We start from the raw sequence: 20,272 nt of genomic DNA, 5'->3' as shown, positions 1-20,272 counted from the left end.
TCAACAACCAGTGAGAAGGAAGACCGAAGGGACCCAAAGGGACCCGAGGCCAGTGTGGGGCTGCCTCCGGGCTGCCAGACCCTCCTCCTGCGGAGCCAGCTGAGGGTCAGGAGCCACTAGGGACCACCCAACAGCCAGGAGCTTGATGAGGGGCTCGCCCCTCTCCCACAGAGGGCAACTCTCTTTCCTAGAGAGAGCTTCCTTGGCCAGAGGGGACCAGCGCCCGGAATGCCTTGGAATGTCCCCACTCTTTAGACCAGACACGAGCACGCAACCCTCCACTCTTGGCGGCCCCTTCCTCCAGGCCTGGGGTCCACTGGGCAGCTCTGAGGGGCCCCCCGTCTCTGGGTCTCTCCCCATTGAGATGTGGCTCAAGAAGATCTGGCTCTTGGGCGCTGACCTTCTACGCCCCTCCTCCAAGCTCCGGCCTTCTCTGGGGTCACTCTGTGTCCGGCGGGAAGGGGTGTCGTTTTGCAGCCCACGCGACACCCCCGAGGAGAACACGAGGTGCCGTGCTCCCGCGGAGCCAGAGCTGCGGCGGCTGTCCCAGGGCAACAGGTTCTGGCACACGACACGCAGACCCCGCGGACCGGCCAGGCGCACCCGACGCTCCCCGCACCCTAAGGGGCCCGGCGGCGCGGGCCGGCGGCGTGCGGTCCCACCGCGCTCCGCTTCCTCTCGGCAACGCGTCTGGCCGAGGCGCCCTCATTGGCCGCGCGCCCCGCAGCCGGCCATTGGTCCACGGTCCCTATTTTACATAGACCGCTCTGGGCCAATCGGCGCGTGGCGCCTACTTAACATGCACGCCAGCCGCCAGTCAGCGAGCGCGGGGGCCGGGCCACCACGTGCTGTTGCTAAGCTTGGGCTTCTAAATTGTTACTACCGCGGCGGGCCTATCGGAACCGAGCTTCGCATCTGTCAACATTCTCGGCCCGGCCCGAGGCGTTCGGCCAGCTCCCATTGGCCCCGGCCCGGCCCAGCGCCCGCCCCCGGAGCCGGAGCGCCGGTCCCCATTGGCTGCGTCGGCCGCCGCTCGCCCTTATGTGTCAATTTGAGGGCCTGAGGCGGAGGGTGGCGGCCGAGCGCGCAGGGAGTCCGCTGGAGTCTGGGAAGTGGGGCCGCCGGGCGCGCGGGGCGGGCGGCGAGCGGAGCCGGCCGGAGAGGGCCGGGCAGCGGCCGCCGCCGTCCCGGAGAGCGCGGGCCGGCGCGGGCGGGCAGGAGGATGGAGCTGAATTCCCTGCTGATCCTGCTGGAGGCGGCCGAGTACCTGGAGCGCAGGGACCGAGGTAGCGCCCGCGCCCCTTTGTGCGCCGGGCCGCGGGCTGGCGGGCGGCGGCGGCGGGGCCGGGGCCGGGGCGGGGGCCCGCTGACCGCGCCGTCTGTCCGCAGAGGCCGAGCACGGCTACGCCTCGGTGCTGCCCTTCGACGGCGACTTCGCCAGGAAGAAGACAAAGGCGGCCGGCCTGGTGCGCAAGGCCCCAAACAACAGGTACCGCCCCCCCGCGCGGCCGCCCCCACCCCCCGCCCGGCCCGGCGCCCGGGGTCGCCCCCCGGAGCTCCCTCCCCCAGCCCCGACCCCCGGGCCTCAGCTCGGCCGCAGGCCGCGCGCCCCGGCGGCCAGCCTGGAGGAGGAGGCGCGCCCGGGCCGCGGCCGCAGCCCCGCCCGGCCGGCCCCGCCCGCGCCGTCGCCATCTTCCCGCGGGCCGCGCCTCCTCGGCCTCTCGCGTAAACAGTGCCACGCGTACAGCGCCAGCCGCTCGGGGTCTCCTCCCGCAGCCGCTCCCCGCTCCCAAGTTGTTCTGGACTTTTCCGGGCAGGAAAAAAGTTGTCTGTGGGCGCTGGCCGGTGCCCCGTGAGTCCGGGGAAACTGAGGCTCGGTGCACAGCAGCGTGGGACCGCCCTCCCTGACCTCTGCTTGCCGCGGGTGGGTGGGCCGCATCTCCCCTGCTGTTGGGCTGAGTACCCCCACCCCCGGGGGGCCTGGACAAAGAAGGCGCATGGAGGCCCTACCTTGGGCCCCCAGCCCTCCCACGGAATCCACCCTCCTGCCCAGTCTCCTGACATAAGTGAAACGCAGCGACAAGTGTAGGGTCCCCTTCTTTGGGACAGGAGGCCCTTTTTAAGGGGAGCCGGAAGAGGTGCGGGCCGCTGTGCAGCAGCCCTCCCCCACCCCCCTTCCTCTGGCCTTGTTCCCAGACTGTAGAAGCAGAAAGCTGGGGTGCGCATCCCTGGGGGGACCCTGAGCTAGGGCTCCCGCGGGGTTCCACTCTCCCCGCTGCCATGAGGACCACCCACACCTGGCACTGCCCGGCGGGCTTTGGCTCGGGACCATGTCACCGGGCGGGGAGCTGGGCTTGCAGGGGGCTTCAGGGCCCCTTGGCAGAGGGTGCGGCTCATTCCTGTGGCCTGCCCGTTCTTGGGAAACAGAAAGGCTGGCACAGGGACCCATCTCCTGTGACGTCCTGGCGCCCTGGGCCTGGCAAGGAGCTGGTTGAGTCTCCATCTGCCCTGGCTGGACGTGCCTCCCAGTCCCAGCCCCTGGTCCCCTGCTGAGGACAGTTTGGGAAAAGATACGTGAGGGGGGCACCCCGGCCTCGGGCCCCCGCTGTTGGCTCTCACTGCCCCCAATGCCCCGGCGCCCATGGAGAACTCTGGGGCATGACCTTGGACTCCCACGGGGTACCCAGAGTTGGTAACCAGAATCGTAGCTAAGACTGTCTGGGGGCTTTGGTGTGCTGCGTGGGTCAGTACTTCCTATATCCGCCCAACCCAGGATGGACGTGTTATTTTTACCTGCACGTGAAGGCTGCAGGCACAGAGAAATTGAATTATTTGCCTGGAGCCACCCTCCCATCCCTGGGACCCCTGTTCTGAAGTGGGGTCTTGGCCTTCTCCATTCTGCCAGGCAGAGACCCTCAGGGCCCTGGGGAGGGCCGAGAGGGTCTCCTGGGCTGCAGCGCACCTCCCTGCTGCTCCTCTGGGCAGAGCTGGCATCTCCCAGGGATGAGGCCCCCTGGGGCTCACAGAGATGGCCCCTCGAGGCTGTCCTGGTCCAGCTGGGCCTGGCCAGCCCAGAGCAGGGCCTAGAGGATCCGGGGCCCTGACTTGCCTGGCAGGGCTGTCCTACCCTGCAAGGCTTCTTCCTCTCGCCACGGTGAGGGGAAAGGATGGGCACCGCTGGGACCAGGGTGAGGAGTGGGGCAGGAGGGCGATGTATAGGGGGGAAGCCCCACAAGCTCCAGGAAGGGCTTTGGGGGACAATGGTTCATCAAGAGGGACCTGGAGCCAGCCTGCTGGGGCTCAGGTCCTCCAAGAGCATGGCTGAAGAGTACCTACCCGGAGGGGTTGCTGTGGGCTGTGAACCAAGTGAGGGCAGGAATATACTTAGCGGAGCCCCAGCCTGGGGTCCCCCCTTTCCCTAGGCCTGAGACAGGGTGTTCCTGGGACCCATGTTACAAACCTGCCAGAGGCTATCACAGGTGTCTGGACCTGGGAGGAGCCCTAGGAGGGGCTCTGGGCCTCTCTCCATCCCCAGTTAGCCAAGGAGTGACCCTCTTCCTCCAGGATGGGGTCTAGCCCAGACAGTGAGGGGGTGGCCAGGCACATCTCTGTACATCGAAGGGCACTCGCTGACCCTTACATCCTTCACACGCGAGCAGACCTCCAGACCCACACAGATGGACTGTGGTCCAGGCCTTGAGGAGCCTGACAGCTATGCCCACCCCTGGTCCTGGCCAGCCCCGGCAGAGGTTCTGAGGCTCCCTGCCCAGCTCATGTGATCGGCAGGCCCTCGGGGCTCTCCTAAAGCTGCACAGGGAGGCCCAGGGGCTGACTGCCCTGGCGAGCAGAGGGGAGGCCTTGGGTCCCAATTGGCTTTGATGGGGCCATGAATCGTGCTAGGCGGCAGAAGCAGAAGGATGGGCAGGCACTCTGACTTGTGGGATGGGGACGGGAGACACCCAGTCCACAGTTCCTACAGCAGGGGAGTGAGAGCAGGCAGGCAGAGGTCAGTAGAAGCTCCAGGAAAGAGTGAGAGGTGGGGGACACAGCAGTCAATCTGGGTGTCCCCTGAGGTGGCTTGGGGGCCCTCTGCTCACATGCGAGGCAGCCTGGCAGGCCTAGGAGCCCTGGCTGTCCATGGGGTCCCCACTTGAACCGGGAAAATGATGGGGAACTGGGAGATTGGCCCTGCCATATTATTGTCCTGCAGGGCAGGTGCTGTGGCCCTGTCCACCAAGGTGCTCAGGACTCTGTACCCCTGTCTGGATGGGCCAGGTGGGCAGGGCTTGAGCAGCAGATGGGGTCCCTGTGCCCAGAGAGGCCAAGACCATGGCCCCAGAGGGAAGCGAAAGGGCTAGCCTCAGTCTCCCTCCTGCCCACTGGCCCAGGAAGCATGCACATATTAGAGGTGTCCTTATGCGCTGATCCCTCTTGGGCTGGGTCTGCTCTGTCCCTGGGTGTCCCCACTGGTCCGATGAGCTGTGAGGATGCAGGTGGGAGAGCCCAGCAGGGTGAGAATGGTGCTCTGGCTGGGTCAGGGCCGGACCACACCGTGTCCGTGCTCCCCTGCCGTTGGCCCTTTGTGCTAGCGCCTGTGGCCTCCAGGGGTGGGGAGTGGAGAAGGCTGGTGGCTTAGTGCCTGGGAAGTCTTGGGAGCACAGGGTGGGTCAGTCCTAGTACCTTCTGGAAGGGGCTTTGGACCCTCCTGCTGGCCAGAGCCCCCACATGCCTCACGAAGTAAGCCAGGTGGCCCTGGGCACCCCTGGACAGAGCTGCAGCTCTGGGTCTCCTGTCCTTGTCACTCAGTGCGAGGTCCCCCCCACCCCCGCCTTGGCTCGGCAGCTGCTCACCTGCCTCGGCCCTCCCCGCCCTGGGCCATCCTGGGGCCCAGACCCTGTCTGCCACCATCGACAGGTTCCTAGGCCCCCGAGTAGAGTTGTCGTTCTTGGGCTTTGGTGATCAGGCAGCAGAGTGAGCTCTGTCTTTCTGTCTCTCTAAACAGGTCTTCACACAATGAACTAGAAAAGCACAGGTAAGTGATCCCCTGTCCCCCACTCCCGGTCGCCCGTATGAGCCGCCTAACACATCCCACCCACCTTTCTGCTGGGGGGATGCTATGGCCGCACCCCCCCGGGTCCCACCTGATGTGTCTGGGCACGGCTGACCGTGCCGCCAGGCTGGGCCCTTGCTAGGGAAGGGTCTGTCTGAAAGGCAGAATCAGACTCTGCTGTCAGGCACCGCATGCCAGGAGGTAGAGGCAGGGGCCCAGGTGCTGCTCCTAGAAGTTCAGGGTGGGCGTGAGGGACTTGGAGCAGGATCCCCTATGCTGGGTGACCCTCAGGGCCCGCTCTCTGGAGGAGGAGATCCATCTAACTTGGGGCATCTGAGCCTCTTTGGGAGCAGCTCTTGAGCCTTTAGGATGCTGACCTCCAACCAGGAGGGCTTGGCCCTCTTAGTCTGGGGTCCCCTGCACCCGGGGCCTGCCTTCCAAGGAGCTCCCGCTGGTCTCGTATGGGGGCAGTGGGAAGGGCAGCCTGTCTCTGGCCGCGTGGGCTTGAGGGGAAGCTCTGGCCCAGGGAAGGATCCAGGGGAACCCACTTCATGCCCACCTACTGGCTGCAGGGCTGGGTCTGCGCTGGGTCTTCTGAGGAGTGGGAGGGCTTGTGGGGAGAAGCGGGGAAGGGCAGCACTGTGACCCAAGGTAGGCCCCAGGGCCCCTCTCTGGCTGACCCCAGCTTGGGTGCTGCATGCCTGGCTCTGCCCTCAGGGGTTCCATGACCCTGGGCCTCCTCTGAAATAGGAACAAGACACAGGCAGGCTCGGCCCTGCAGACAGGGACCCTCATGGTGCATCTCAGTGGGGTGGTGGGAGCTGGGGGTGGGTACAGAGGCCCTGAAGGCGGGAGCCGTGGTGCCAGGACGAAGGGATGCCACATGGTAGCTTTTCCTGAGCTTTGCTCCCATCTGTGAAATGGGCCCATTCTTTCCTCCCTTCTTGGGTCAGTGTGGAGGGGGGCTTCTGTATACAAGTTGAGCTTTCAGCCTGCTCTGGGAAGGCTTGGAGCTTAGCCAGTTCTGCGTGTTCTCCCCCCGCCCCTGCTCTACGCCCACGGCAGCACCAGCTTCCGCTCCCCTGGGATTCGGCCCTCAGCTGGGCGGGGGCTGGGCAGGGACAGGACGCTGTGTTCTCTGGAGGAACCGTACTTCCTGGACTGGTCCTGTGTGTTTGAGGGGCTCCCGAGAGGCCAGAGAGGTGGGGTAGGTATAGGGGCCCCAAGAGCCAGGGGGGCCCCGGGGTTGCTCCCAGGCTGGAGGAGGTGGTCAGCCTTTACTGGGACCCCAGAGCCTGGACAGGCACGTGAGGGGGGTTCTGGAGAAGGCCCTGGGGTCCTGGGAAAACAGTCCCGCAGTGCAGACAGAGGGGATGATGCTGCGGGAAGACAGGTGCCCAGGGCATGGCAGTCTGTGGAGGAGGACAGGTTGCTAGCCTTTGACCCCTACAACTGCCCCTTGACCCTGGCCTTGGCCTCAGTCACATTCTCCCAAAGCCCGCCCTTAGACTGGGCCTCGGGGGGTCCTTTTGAGCCCCTGCAGCGGATAGATGGGTGGCTTGAGATCTCTGTCCACTCCTCATCCCAGTGCAGGGTCCTGTTCCTGGCTGGCCAATGAGCAGGTGTGGGCAGCCACGAGGAGCCCCTGGTGGGGACCGGGAACACGGCTGTGCCTGTGACTGCCCAGTGCTAATGCAGGACATGCCTGGCTGCTGGCCACAGGAAGGAAAGAAGCATGGCTGGGTCACCCGGCCGGCCCCGGGGACGCCGCCTGCCCTGGAGGTGTGCCTACCCTGGGCCTGTGGGGTTTCCCCTTGCCTGTTCTCTGAGCCAGCCCGGTCAGCCTGAGGCCCGCCCAGCCTGGCCCTGTTCCTCCTCCCAGTCCTCCCATCCTCCCTTGTGGGAAGCAGCCCCCGCGGGTCTGCTAAGGCCAGGGCTCCGCTGCTGACCCCAGGCCTGGGGGCCACGGAGGTCAGGTGCTCCTGGGCAGGATGAGCCTCCTGGCCCCAGCTCCAGCCTTTAGCCTTTGTGTGTGGAGGTAGGGAGCCCCCAGCTGCCTGGTGCAGTGGCACACGGTCTTTATAAACCACACGACAGCTAGAAGACGCAGGTGAGCAGAAGGTGGCTCCCCATCCCCCCCCCCCCCGAGGGAGCCACCGTTCACCGCGTCTTCTCTGACCGCCAGGCCTGGGGTGGTGCAGAGCGCAGCTGTGCAGACGCTGGGACCCTGGGACATGGCTCGGGAGCTCTGGGTCTTCCTCCGGGGAGCAGGGGGCTCGTGGTGAGAAGCCAGGAAGGACCTGTGTTGAGAGCTGGGCTGCGGCCAGCGGCCAACAACCGAGCTGCTGTGAACACTAGCGCAGGGATTCCCAGAGGCAGGTTCTGCCTCCTGAGTCCACACAGGGTTCCTTCAGGAAGTGGTGAATTTTCCAAGCTCCCGGGAATGCCGGGGACAGCCACGGGGCGCTGGCAGAGGGCCTGCGGCACTGTGGCAGCCTCGGCACCCCTTCCTGCTCCCCGCAGGGCGGAACGCCGCGGCCGACGAGGGTGGGGACTCGCCCGGGCCCCTGCAGCCGGCGCTTGGCAGAGCTGGGCCCCGGCCCCCCAGGCTGCACGCCTGGCTGAGCGCTCCTGGGGACTCGGGCGGCCGCGGTGTCCGGTGCCAGGCGCTGCTTGGGTACCGTCCAGCGGACTGTCTTTGTCCCTCGAGGAGCCTCTGCTTTAGGATTTGTAAAGCAGTCTGTCCACGTCCATCACAGACGTTCGAGCCCCCCCCCAGCCCCCCCCCGGGAGAGAGCCATCCTAGGTGGCTGGGAGGCCGCCCCTGATCCTCCTCCTCCTCCACACGGATGCTAACTTGGATAAGAATGGGACCTTGTTAGCCGCTGTTTCATAACTTGACCTTTCACCTGCCACCACATGAGTGCTGTCCTGTGTCGGCGCCTCCGCCACCGCGGGTCCCAGTGCTGACGCAGACTCGTGGCCGTGCTGCCCGCGCTCTTAGCCGTGGCCTCTGCTTAACGCTCCCCGCACCACCGCCGCCACGTTGTCACCCTGGGGGTGGAGCGAGTCGCTGCCACGGCCCTTGGGTGCTGCGGTCCCTGTTTGCTCCCCCAGCCACGACCCTACGACGCGTGGCCGGCCGCGCCCTGGCCAGCCCCAGAGCCCGCCGGTGTTGGCGCTCGGGCCCGGGTGACGGCCCCCCCACCCCGCCGGGCTTTCGTTTCCTCGCGGGCTGCGCGGCGGGCCGGGTTTTGTGTTAGCTTAGCGGTCTGTGTTCTGCAGCTTGCCTGTGTGTGTCCTTTGCCCATTTCCACAGTAAGATACTCCTCTTTTTATTTTTGATGTGTATGAGCTCAAAATGTCACGAATACTAACCGTTTGTCTTTTATGTGTATTACAGATATTTTTCCACTGTTATTTGTCTTTTAGCTGTGTTTTTTCTTTCTTGTACAAATTCTCTTTCTGATTGTAAAAGTAATATGTGGTTTTTTTTTTAGCATAGAAAGCCTGAAAATACAAAAACAAAAAACAAAACCGTAAAGCCAAAGAAATAAACGTTGCTAACCGCATCACCTGGAGACGCATGCCTCCTGTTCTTCATTGTGTCCTGTTGAGTCTCTCGTGTGCGTCTGCTGTTTGAGTTTTTTAAACAATATCGGGTCCCTTGTCACGTAGGTGGTTCCGTATGCCGAACATTCATGATGCGAGAATGTAGACTACACTAAAATGGTGGTGGTGGGATTCAGGGTCCTTCTCATTTATTATTTTTTTCTTTCTTTTAATTTGCAGTTTCTGACTTTACACAAAGGTCACGTACTGCTTATGTAAGCAGTAGATTGTAAGAATTGCCATTTGCTAGAGCTCAAAGGGACAAGGGGACCCCACCAGTGACCTGGGTGCGGGTGGCAGGACGGCAGGGCCCACTGTGGAACTGTGGCTCTCTGGCTGGTGAGCCCCTCCTTGAGCACAGAGCGCAGTTTGCCGCCCCCCCCGCCCAGTGTTCTGGCCCCATTTTCAGTGGGGCATCGGGCAGGGTCCTGGAGCCCCTTGGAGGTGGGGGAGCGGAGGTTCCTGGACTCTGGGTGGTCCTTCTGGCATGCCGCCTGCTCCAGCCCTGTAGTCCCGTGGAGGTGGGAGCTCATCTCTGAAGGTCCTCCAGCCTCGAGGCAGAGCATGGGGCTGCCCCTCATGCAGGTCCTGGCTCTGCGTGGCCTCGTGGCAGAGCGCAGCCTTGGTCCTCTGTCCTGGAGGTTCTTCTGGACGACTTCTAGGTCCCGGGGTGCTGTGGGCTGGGGTGCTGGGTGGGGGGTGCTCTGTCAGTGGGAGGGTGGCGTGTGGGCCTGGGTGACAGACGTAGGGCCGCGGGGTCCCAGTGCCGCCAGCCTTCCTCCTGCAGGGTGGGGCCGTCTCGCTGCTCTGCTGACAGGCTCCTGCCCCGCCCCCGGCTGCCCCTTCTCCCAGGCCTCGGGCGTCCCCTCGGTCCGCTGTCCGGCCAGGCTCTGAGGCTGAGTGGGGCTGTGGATGCGCGGGGGCTGTGGCAGGTCGGGGGCAGAGGTGAAAGCAGAGGGAAGGGACCTGCACTGGCCGTGGTGCCGGCAGGGCAGCTGGGCGGCAGGCTGTCAAGGCCTCCCCAAAACTCCTGCCCCCTGTCCTCCGGGGGTTTCTTAGCGTGGCCTAAGCAGAGCAGTGTGGCCGGGCCTCCCGCAGAGGCGGGGAGGGTTACGTGCATGTGGCAGAGGCCCCCTGGCCGTCCCGGTGGCCAGAGTGTGCTTCAGAGTGAGCTGTGGCCGCCCCCCCCCCCCCCGGCCACCCCTCCCCTGCAGGGATGAGCCAGGAAAGGCAGGGTTTCTGCACGGGCGGGATCTGGGCCAGAGCCCCTCACCCAAAGCCCTCGTGTGAACAGTGTCGCTGGGTCTTATGAGGGCAGTTTGGTGAAAATCTGCATTTGTCTGCACGGACACAGGGATAAAATCTGGAATGAAGTGGTCTCTCAGGGACATCAAACTCGGGGTGGGAGGGGCTGCTCCTTGGCCCTCCCTGAGCCCAGTAGACTTGCATTTCTGTGGTGACATGACCAGAGACCACCCTGAACTTGGCAAAGTGGAATGCCAATCTTGCCTGGGGCCCCCTGGACCTCTGGGAGCAGCCTGAGCAGGGCCCTGGCCTCCTGGATCCACCGTGGAGGGCGGTGACCGCAGCGCGGGCTAGGGCTCTGAGGCCGTGTCCCGCAGCCCGTGCTGGGCTGGCCGGCTCCCCGCGCCCCAGCCACAGGCTCTCCGCTCCGTCGGGGAATCCAGAAGGCAGGGGCCGGGCTGCTCAGGGGAAGCAGGCAGCCAGGCTGGGAGGGGAGTCCTGGAGAGGGACCCCAAGCAGGTCTGTGCAGGAGTCTGGCTGGCCGCCTCTCATGCCCCCAGACCTCTCAGGCCTGTCTGCTGCTGCTGTCCCCAGGGCTATGTCACCCCGGCCTGACGGTTCTGTCTCTCCTCTTTCAGACGAGCCAAACTCAGGCTCTATCTGGAGCAGCTCAAGCAGCTGGTGCCCCTGGGCCCGGACAGTACCCGCCACACCACACTGAGCCTCCTCAAGCGGGCCAAGATGCACATCAAGGTGAGCAGGGGGTCCACTGGTCTGACCAGCTGCCTCGGCTGACCCCAGCCCATCCCGTACACCCCGGGGGAGTGACCAGGGGGCCTGAGGGGAGCCACCTAGCAGGTGTAGCCTGGGGACCTCTGGGGGTCTCTGGTGGTAGGTGAGGGCACAGGGGATGCTTAGGGTGGAGGGGGTCACAAGCACCTGCTGGGTTTTATCGAGAGGTGGTGGGGGTAGGAGGTAGCCATGCTGGGCTGGGGGAGGTGAAGGGGGTTACAGACGGCCCCTGGGGCCCTGGGCTGTGAAGGAGAGGTGGGGTCAGGAAGGGCAGGATGGGAAGCAGGCAGCCCAGGGGTCTTGGGAGGTTCTGGGTAGAGGGTGGAGTTGGTCTCCTGGGACTGGCAGAGGGGGTGGATGGAGTGAGCCATTATCTGGGGTGGGCCCCCAAGGTCTCAAGACAGACCTGCTGGTTTGGGGGGGGTCTTAGGACACTTGGGCCAACCAGGGTAGGTCTCAGTCCCCTTGGAGGACCCCTCAAAGCCTCTGAGCCAGCACAGGCAGGCGCACCCCCAGGCAGGGTGGTTGGAGCTTACAGAGAGGCATGGTCCGTGCCCTGGGGCCTCCGGGAGCAGGCAGCTTCCCAGAGCAGAGTGCGGCCCTCAGGGACAGGCAGGGGGTGGGGGGATGTCAGCAGTATGGGGGACAGTGGGGGCAAGACCACCAAGGGCAGGCTCTTCTCCAGGAGGCAGCGCCGCCTGGGGCCCACACGTGCCGTGGGTCTTCCGGAGCTGGTCAGCAGATGCAGAGCGCAGGCCTGGGAGGTGGCACGTCATGTAACCCCTGGCAGGGTGAGGGCGCTGCCCCTCAGGCCTTTGGGCCCCGCGGGGCCAGCGGTGGGGGATGAGAACCTGCTCTGCCCAGGCCGCTGTGCCCCAGTTCCTGGTCCGGGTACGGGGGATGGTCCCCCTGCCTCCCACCGCTCATAGCTCCCCTGCCCCCAGAAACTGGAGGAGCAGGACCGCCGGGCACTGAGCATCAAGGAGCAGCTGCAGCGGGAACACCGCTTCCTGAAGCGGCGCCTGGAGCAGCTGTCCATGCAGAGTCTGGAACGCGTACGCACGGACAGCACGGGCTCCGCCGTCTCCACTGATGACTCAGAGCAAGGTGGGGACATGGGAGCAGCCGGGCGGGAAGCTGGGAGGGTGGGGTTGGCTGAGGGAGGGGGGGACGACAGCAGATGAGTGCGAACGCTGGTAGCAGACGTGGCGGGACGAGGCAGGACGAGGCGGGACGTGGCGGGAGAGGCGGGACGTGGCGGGACGTGGCGGGAGAGGCGGGACGTGGCGGGACGTGGCGGGACGAGGCGGGACGTGGCGGGAGAGGCGGGACGTGGCGGGAGAGGCGGGACGTGGCGGGAGAGACGGGACGTGGCGGGTCGTGACGGGAGAGGCGGGTCGTGACGAGAGAGGCGGGACGAGGCGGGACGTGGCGGGACGTGGCGGGACGTGGCGGGACGAGGCGGGACGAGGCGGGACGTGGCGGGACGAGGCGGGACGAGGCGGGACGTGGCGGGACGAGGCGGGACGTGGCGGGACGAGGCGGGTCGTGGCGGGACGAGGCGGGACGAGGTGGGTGAGGCACGGAGGGCAGCTGGTCTGTGCTCCAGCCCCCGTGTTCCTCACCAAGCTGCAGGCCCGGAGCCCCGTGCTTCCCCCACACCCCCACCCCTGGAGCCTGGAGCCTCTGCTGCCTCCACGAAGGGAGGAGATGAGCCCTAACTTTGAAGGGAGCCCCGGCTGGCACCCCAGTTTCTGATCCTGCCCTCTCCGTTCTCCCCAGAAGTGGACGTAGAGGGCATGGAGTTTGGCCCTGGTGAGCTGGACAGTGTTGGCAGCAGCAGTGACGCGGACGACCACTACAGCCTGCAGAGTGGTGGCTGCAGCGACGGGGGCTACGGGCCCCCCTGCCGGCGGCCTGGCCGCCCTGGCCTCTCGTAGGCCCAGTGCCCTCTGCTCCTTGGCCCGCCTGCCTACCCGGCCAAGCGTGCCAGCCCTCCAGTCCTCGAAAGCCTCTCCGCGGGCCCGCCACTGTGCCATTCTGGAAGCTCCAGCTGCCGCCCGGGCTGTCCGCCTCCGCCCGCCTGCCGGTCAGGGCCTGCCGTGCCGCCCACCCCTCCCAGCTGGGCAGGGACCCCTGCAGGGAGACGGGGCCCAGCTCCCACATCCCGGAGCCCAGCGTAGCCGCCCACGGTCTGTTCTCAGATTCCTAATCATTCCAGAAGTATTAAATATCATTGCTGCAAATCTCGGCGGGCACCGTGTGAGGGGCTTAATGACCACTGCGGGGAGCTCAGACCCCAACCCTGGATCCCAGGAGAAAGGAGTGGACCGAGGAAGGAAGGAAGGCGTGGCTCTCCGTCCATCTGTCCATCTGTCTGTCAGTCCACGTAGGCTCCTGAGGCCTGGACAGAGGGACCCATGAAGGGCGGGACTCGGGTGAGCACCCTGGGGCAAGTGGGCGGAGAGGGTCCTTTGCACCCCACAGGTGTCAGGAGCCAGGGCTGGGCTCCTGGGGGCAGGCCAGGCCACCCCATCCCACGCTGGGCAGCTTCTGCTCTGTTAGGTCCCTCGGATGTACACATGCACACGCCTAGGGACACGTGCCCACACGCACACGTGCCCACACGCAGACACACGTGGTCACCGGACCCAGAGGCTACACATCTTGGGGAGGGAGGCCTTTGAGGGTCATCTGGGCACATGCTGGCCCCTGGCCTGTGCCTGGCTCCTCGTCCCACCCCAGCTCACCTGCAGGGCAGGGGCTCGGCCTCCCGGCCGGGGCTGAGGTGCACTGGGGGCGGCAGCTTGAAGCCACGGAGTCCTCAGGAGGCTTTCTCATCTACCTTTAAAAATAAAATAAATAAATCGCTGCACTGCCCAGCAGCCCAGAACAGGGCTCCCGGGAGAGAGGCTTTTTCCCCAAAATAAGAGAAACATTTTTAAAAGAGAAAAAAGCTCTAAGGACTCCCCGCCAAGTGACATCAGCGTGTGCTGCCTCAATTTCCTGTACGAGATTTTTGTACTCTATTTTCCTAGCCATTGTTGTGTCCTTGTTTGCTGAGGGGTGGGAGCGACCCAGCGTCTCAGGGACTCGTCTTGTCTGTCACCGTTGTCCAAGTGTGCCTTGTGTCCCGTGTCTGGCCCCGCCCCATCCACCACCACCAGCATCTCCCTTGTGGCTCAAGGGGCACCCCTGGCCTGCCCCGCAGGTGCCCTCCTAGCTTCCTCCCTGTGCCACGGCCCCTCCCAGCAGCCACGGCTTTCTGGGCGTGAGAGACTGCGGGGCCGGTCAGGGGTTGTGTGGGCAGCTCTCTGTCACCTGGCTCCCCCAGTGACCCAGCGGTCCCCCCACCCCCCGTCTTGCCCTCCCCAGCGGTCGGTCGGGGCCTGCCGGGCAGCCTGGCCTCCTGGTCAGGGGCCTGCTCGCCAGAGAAATAGGTTCTCCCCTGTACCCATCTTGACCCTTCCCTGCTCCCCCGGCCTGGGGCGAGGGCTCCAGATTTCAGACATTGGCAGCTGATGAAGACTTCCCCCTGGGTAGCCAGGCTTGGGCATCAGGAGGCTTCTCCTGGCCTTTTGTTCCTGAAGTCCTTGTCTGCACAGCAATATTTGGGTGGCGTGCTGTGGGGTGGCCCGCAGCTCCATCTCCTTCCCTCTCTGGTGCATTGTAACCGATTTCCAGATTGTGGGGGAGAGTTCGTGTTTATTTTTGGTCAAGCCGACGGACACCCCAGGGTGGGTGGCCTACTGAGGCAGAACGGGGTCCCTGGAAACAGCTCTGGCACAGAACCTGCCCTGCAGGGGCTCGGGATGATGAGTGGAGAGCAGGCTTGTGGGAGGCAGTGCGTGAACTGGGGAGATTGTCCAAACATCTTGCTGGTGGTTGCAAGGAAAACTATTCTGTCAGCATCTCCTTCCAGCTTCACTGGGGGTCTGCAGTGCCCAGACTAGCTTGTCCTGTCTGCCTGAGCATGCCACACAGTGCTTCTTGTGAGCACCAGCCCGCTCTGAGCAGGGTAGGAGGGCCCAAGTTGAAGATCCCGCTGCAGGAGACACAAGTCCAGGCCCCTGGGATGGTCTGTGCTCTCCGTTCTTAAAGCACCAGCTCCCCCAATAGCTGGGGGCTCTGCTCCCACCCCAGCCAGCAGAATCCTCCCTGGGTGACCAACTGTGGCCCTCAGCTGACCTTCCTGGCAGCTCAGCCCGTGGCTTTTCAGGCCATGGTTCCCACGTGGGCCGGGGGCCCCTCTCTGCCACCAGCAGACAGGTGAGGGGGTGGTCCTCAGGGCCAGGGTCTGGTGCTAGCAGTTACTCACACATCCATCCTCCCCTCCCACTAGCTCCCTGCCTTTTGCACATGTTGGCTGTTGCTGGTGGCCACAGAGACCCAGTGGGGGCCTGGCTTGAGGCCACGTTGGATAACTGAGCATCGTTGAGTCTCTAGGAAGCAGGTGGGACCAGAACAGGCCTGCAGGGGTGTCTGTGACCTCTATCCATATGCCCTCCCACACCTATGTGGGCCACTGTGGCCCTCGGCCAGGATCCTGGAACCCCAGGCTCAGGTTTGGGTCCCCACCCTCACTGGGAGGTGACCCCATACACCAGGCCACCACTGCCCCAGTGCAGACCCAGCTGGCTGGGGAGACTGCAAGAAGGCTTCTTCTCCTTGGAGCTCTGGGCCCGCCTCTGTAGTTTGGGTCTTGGAGGCCCAGTGCCCAAGCCTGCCCTCCTGGGCTGATGGAGCTGTGTGCCCAGCCACAGCCCTGCGGGCTTCCGCCCTCCTGTCTGCCCCAGACAATCCCCACCTGCTGAGTAGGCAGGCTTCCCCGGCTCTACCAACCCCTGCCTCTCTCTGGGCCAGCTACCCTGGGGCCCCCTCCCCATGGCCATGTACACAGAACTCCGACCCCGGGCCACATCTAGGGCAGGTTCTTTGCCAGAGTCTGGGGCTGCCCAGGGGCCCTGCTGCTGGCCAGGTCAGCGCATCACAACATCCTTGCTGGAGAGAATTGGGCCACCCACCTGCCTGTTCACCGGGAGGGACTGTGCTGTACCATTCTGTCTTTGTAATATAAATACAGATTTTTATACCTCACCCCTCTGGCTTCCAGTTCTTTCCGTCACCATATCTGGCTCCCCTCCCCTCGGCCTCCATAGGGAGCCTGAGCCCACCGGTGACCTTGGCAGCCTTCACCGCCCTGCCCACAGCTTCTGCTTTCAGGGAGGCCCAACATACCATGGTCCTTCCCCACTGCCAACTGGCTACCACGGAGACGCCACCGTCGTGGCTGCCTCCCTGGACGGTCACACCTGGAGTTGAATGAAAGTGGAACCCCACCCCACCCCTGCCAACTGCCAACGAGATGCTCTTGCTGCCAGCATTCCTACTTTGCTCCTGGCCCTGGGGCTGGGGCACTGTCTCAGGAGGGCAGGTTGGCCCTTGGGGTGGTCGGTCTTAGGGTGGATAGCAGGTGTTCTCAGCCAGGTGCCCTTTCCACACAGCTGTAGTTGGCTGTCAGGATGCACCTTGAGAAACCTTCCTTGGACCTGTCCTCAGCATTCCCAGAATGTCCCAGGCATGGCCTCTGCCTGCTGCTGTGCAGGGTGAGGGTGTGAAATGGTGTGGCCCCAGCACAAGGCAACTAGGGGACAAAATGCTCAGGTAGTGGGGAGTTGGGTAGCCAGAACAGGACTTTCCTGGGGCCCCCCGGGGCACCACGGCACACTGGAGATGGCTCAGTGATTCACTCTAGCAGGTTCTGGGGTGTCTGGGAGAGGACCTGCAGGGATCTCTGCCCTCCCCCAGCAGGCTGCAGCACTCACCTCTTGAACCTGGGTGAGTCCTCCTGGGGCACCTCTGGAAAACAAGGGAATTCCTACTGGGAATGCAGCTGGGGCTTGGGGTGTGAATGTAAATGAGCAGCTTTTGAATTCCAAATATTGCTAGGACTTCAAATCACCACCACCTTTTACGGACGTCACAAGGGCTCCAGCAGCTGGGCTAAGCACTTTGTGAAGTCAGAGCCTGCTGTCCTCATGCTGGGCCCATCTCAAAGACAGAAAACTGAGGCTCAGAGAGGGTACCCACCTTCCCCGAGTCGCCCACTGAGCCAGAGGGCCCTGGGATGGGACCCTGGTCCTCAGGGAAATCCCTCCTGCCACCAGAGTCCATCTCCATATTCAGCCTGGATTACAGGCTGTGCCCCTCAAGGGGGACGCCGCCCTCCATGTCCACCCTTCTGCCCACGCTCTTCTTGGTAGGCAGAAGGCCCTCAGGGGGTCTTGCTGTCCGCCCCAGAACGGATCCCAGGTGCCTGCTTTCTCCCCATTTGCTCCTGCACCTTCGCAGCTCGCTTCCCTCTCCCACCCTTGCTTCCCTCCGTCCCTACGCACTCACCAGCCCCCCAGCTCCCAGCTCAGCTCTGTGACCTGCTCCTATGCCCCCTCCCATCACACTTCTGCCAGGATCAGGCCCCCAAAATTGGGTGGCAAGGCCCTTTCCATGCTGTTTCCTTTCCTCAGTTCCCAGTTCCCAGTCCCTAGCTGGGCCAGGCCCCCAGTGCATGCTAAGCCCACATGAGGATCTTTCCAGAATGTAAATGGGATTATGCCACTTGCCCGTTTAGCTCGCAGGGGCTCTCAACTGCCTCCTCATTGCTTTCTGCCTCCTCAGCCTGTCTTGAGGGCCTTCGTGAGACCCCGAGCCCCCCTACCAGGCCCTTCACTTCCTCCTTCCTCTGAGCCCTTTTACCCCCAAACTCTCCCCATCCCCAATCGAACTATCTTGGTGAGCTCCTGACCCCAACCTGCTCTGAGTTTTTACTTTTGTTGCATGAATATCAATGTGATGGAAGACAAAAATCACTTTCTTCCCACCCTCTTCCTTGATACCCTAATGCTTTCTTCTGACTAGGCAGGATTTATAGGAAGAATAGAAAGAAGTGCCACTTTCTTGCTCTGCTGGAAGCTGAGAGTCATCCCGTCTCTGGCCCTCTTGGCTCCGGGGTTCTGCCCTCAAGGCCGCTCTCTGCCCCTCCAGGAGCCAGCTTGCGCTTCCTCTCCCCCTTGGTAGGCAGAAGGGCCTCAGGGGGTCTTGTTGTCCGCCCCCCCCCCCAGCCTCCAGAACAAATCCCAGGTGCCTGCTTTCTCCCCAGCTGCTCCTGCACCTTCGCGGCTCGCTTCCCTCTCCCACCCTTGCTTCCCTCCATCACGGGAGTCTCCCTGCATCTGTCTCTGGCCACTTTTTGTCACTTTTGTCATGAGAGTGTCACTCCTCTGCCTGGAAAACCCCCCACTCCTCTTATTGCTTGAAGAATGGAGTCCTGCCAGTACCAAAAACAGCGTTGAAGAACAAATGATCCTTAACATCACACTTCCGGTTAGACATATCTAAAAACATATTGTCCAGAACCTAAAATACTTTTTAGTATCAGCAGGAGAAAAAAGATTCCTACGGGAAGGAGAAGAGAAAAAGCAATCAGCGAGCCCACTTGCGGCTCACAGCTGTGCGAGGAGGCCTGCCTCCTCATGGGCTTCCTCGCCGAAGGCTCATCTGTGGGTTCCCTTCATCTTTTGACTCTGTAAGGACCCCACTAAGACCCCGAACGACTTTGACTGGAGGAAAGAAATCTTGTCTTGGAAGTAAGTGTAACCTATTTGCTTCTTAAATCCCGAATGCAACCTGACCCTAATAAATCGAGTTTTCAAAGAAAGCTTCTGGGGGCTGCATGATTAAACCTGTCGTGTGTTGTTTGTACTCTGGGAGCTAAGAACATTGTGATTTCTACTTCATGTTTTTATGGCTTTTTTGGTCCCACAAACATCTTTCAAACAAATAACCACGGTCAGCAATTCAAAATCATGCGGAGAATTTGTGGGCCCAGGAAATGACCCAGGAGTGTCGAGGAAATGTGGGATTCCAGAACAGCTCCCTGTGCCTCATCCTCCTGTCCCTCACCCTCCTGTCCCACGGGGATCTTTCCAAAAAGCAGCCCCTTTTCTTTCTTCTCCTCTTTTCTAAGTTCCTCTTCGCAGTCTATAAACATCCCCAAGTTCCTCTCATTTGAAAACAAAACAAACCCAAACCCTCCCCCCACACCCCACATTCCCACCCCCTCATCTTGTGTCATCCTGCTCCTCTCTCGCCCTCAGTCTTTGCCTCCTCAGCAAAACATCCTGAAGGCGCTGTCTGCACGGCTTCTACCACCCCCAGGGCAGTGGCCAAGAGGAGTCCTCCTGGTCCGTGGGCTCCAACCTTGCCTCCCCGCTCACCAGTCTCTTTCTGGTCCAGTCCCAGCTTGTTTCAGGCGGGGTACCAATCTGTGAGTTTTTCCCCCTGTAATGTTTGCTTTTCAGATCATTTTAGGCTTTATTGTCACTTAGAAGAGGAAAATAAAAAAGGAAAACAAATGAAGGATTAATAAGAAGTATCTTTCCCTCAAGATGAATCCATGATTTCTGCTTTACACCATTCTTTTTTTTTGTCCCCTAAAAATATTAAGAAAAATTATCCAGAAAGACTTCTGCCCTTCCAATGTCGCATGAGACTAGTTCGTCTCCGACAAGCCACCTTCGGGTCATTTGACTTTGGAGTAAGGAAGGGTAGACGTGAGTCTGTGGAAGACCGGTGAGGGGGACAGGAGTCTGTCCGGTGGGGATGCCGAGGGCAGCCCCGCAGGTGCGGCTGCTCCGGGCTGCGCAGCCTTGGTGCGCTGTCTCCCGCTCACGGACTGACCACCCATGTGCGGGGTCTGGCACCCTCCTTGGAAGGTGTTCCCTCTTGACTTACGTACCTCTTCCACACATACCACGTATGTTCCCATATTTTCAACTTTTTACGAGTTATATTTTGAGGGGCGCCTGGGTGGCTCAGTCGGTTAACGGTCTGCCCTCTGCTCAGTCATGATCCCAGGGTGCCCAGACCGAAACCCGCCTCGGGCTCCCTGCTCAGCGAGGAGTCTGCTTCTCCCTCTGCCTCTCCCCAGCCCCCCTGCTCGTGCTCTCTCTCTCTCTCTCAAATAAATGAATAAAATCTTTTTTTTTAAATTATATTTTGAAAATGGGATTGTGGAGGAAGTCGGCTTTTGCTTAGCGGTCAGGTGAGGGCTTGGGGATTGCGTGCTTTGCAAAACAACGTTCAACGCAAAATCTTGTAAAGCGAGTGATGACAGCTGAGCCTAAAGACGCACCAGACGCTGCTCGGCTCGTTTTGGGTCCCGTAGTTCGTCCGCTCCCAAGACTTGTCGAAGGGGCGCGCTCACTTAAACAGGTCCTGGCGGTGCAGAGCCCACCGGCCGGGCGGCCCCGGGCGTGCTCCTGACCGCACCCGGCTTTCCCTAAACACGGCCTCGTTAGAGGATGGGGGCCTGGGGAACCGGAGGGCACGACCGAGAGCCGACCTGAGCCAAGGAGCCCGTCCGGGCACAGCGCACCGCCGCACGGTATAGGGCGCTAAGCCCCGACCCGCACCCAAGGCCCCCACCAGGCCTGGCGCACCCCGGCCCCGCCCCCGCGGCGGGAGCCAACCAGCTCGCCCCCACCGGTTGACGTTTGGCCGGAGGGCGGACCGGCG

The 20,272-nt window shown here is 62.8% G+C and overlaps 1 protein-coding gene across 1 annotated transcript; it reads left to right on the top strand.

Annotated features, from left to right (window-relative positions):
- The first annotated feature begins 1,074 nt into the window (after positions 1 to 1,074).
- MXD4 (MAX dimerization protein 4) lies at positions 1,075 to 15,796 on the top strand. The gene is made up of 6 exons (XM_036067292.2): positions 1,075 to 1,286; positions 1,390 to 1,489; positions 5,003 to 5,032; positions 10,546 to 10,660; positions 11,644 to 11,806; positions 12,482 to 15,796. Exons 1-6 carry the CDS (start codon positions 1,223 to 1,225, stop codon positions 12,637 to 12,639), a joined length of 630 nt encoding a protein of 209 aa, XP_035923185.1. The 5' UTR covers positions 1,075 to 1,222; the 3' UTR covers positions 12,640 to 15,796.
- The last annotated feature ends 4,476 nt before the right edge of the window (positions 15,797 to 20,272 follow it).

Source organism: Halichoerus grypus, chromosome 3, assembly GCF_964656455.1.
Source record: "Halichoerus grypus chromosome 3, mHalGry1.hap1.1, whole genome shotgun sequence".
NCBI lineage: Eukaryota > Metazoa > Chordata > Mammalia > Carnivora > Phocidae > Halichoerus > Halichoerus grypus.
Note: the sequence above shows the minus strand (reverse complement) of the source record. Positions and strands in the feature narration are given on the sequence as shown.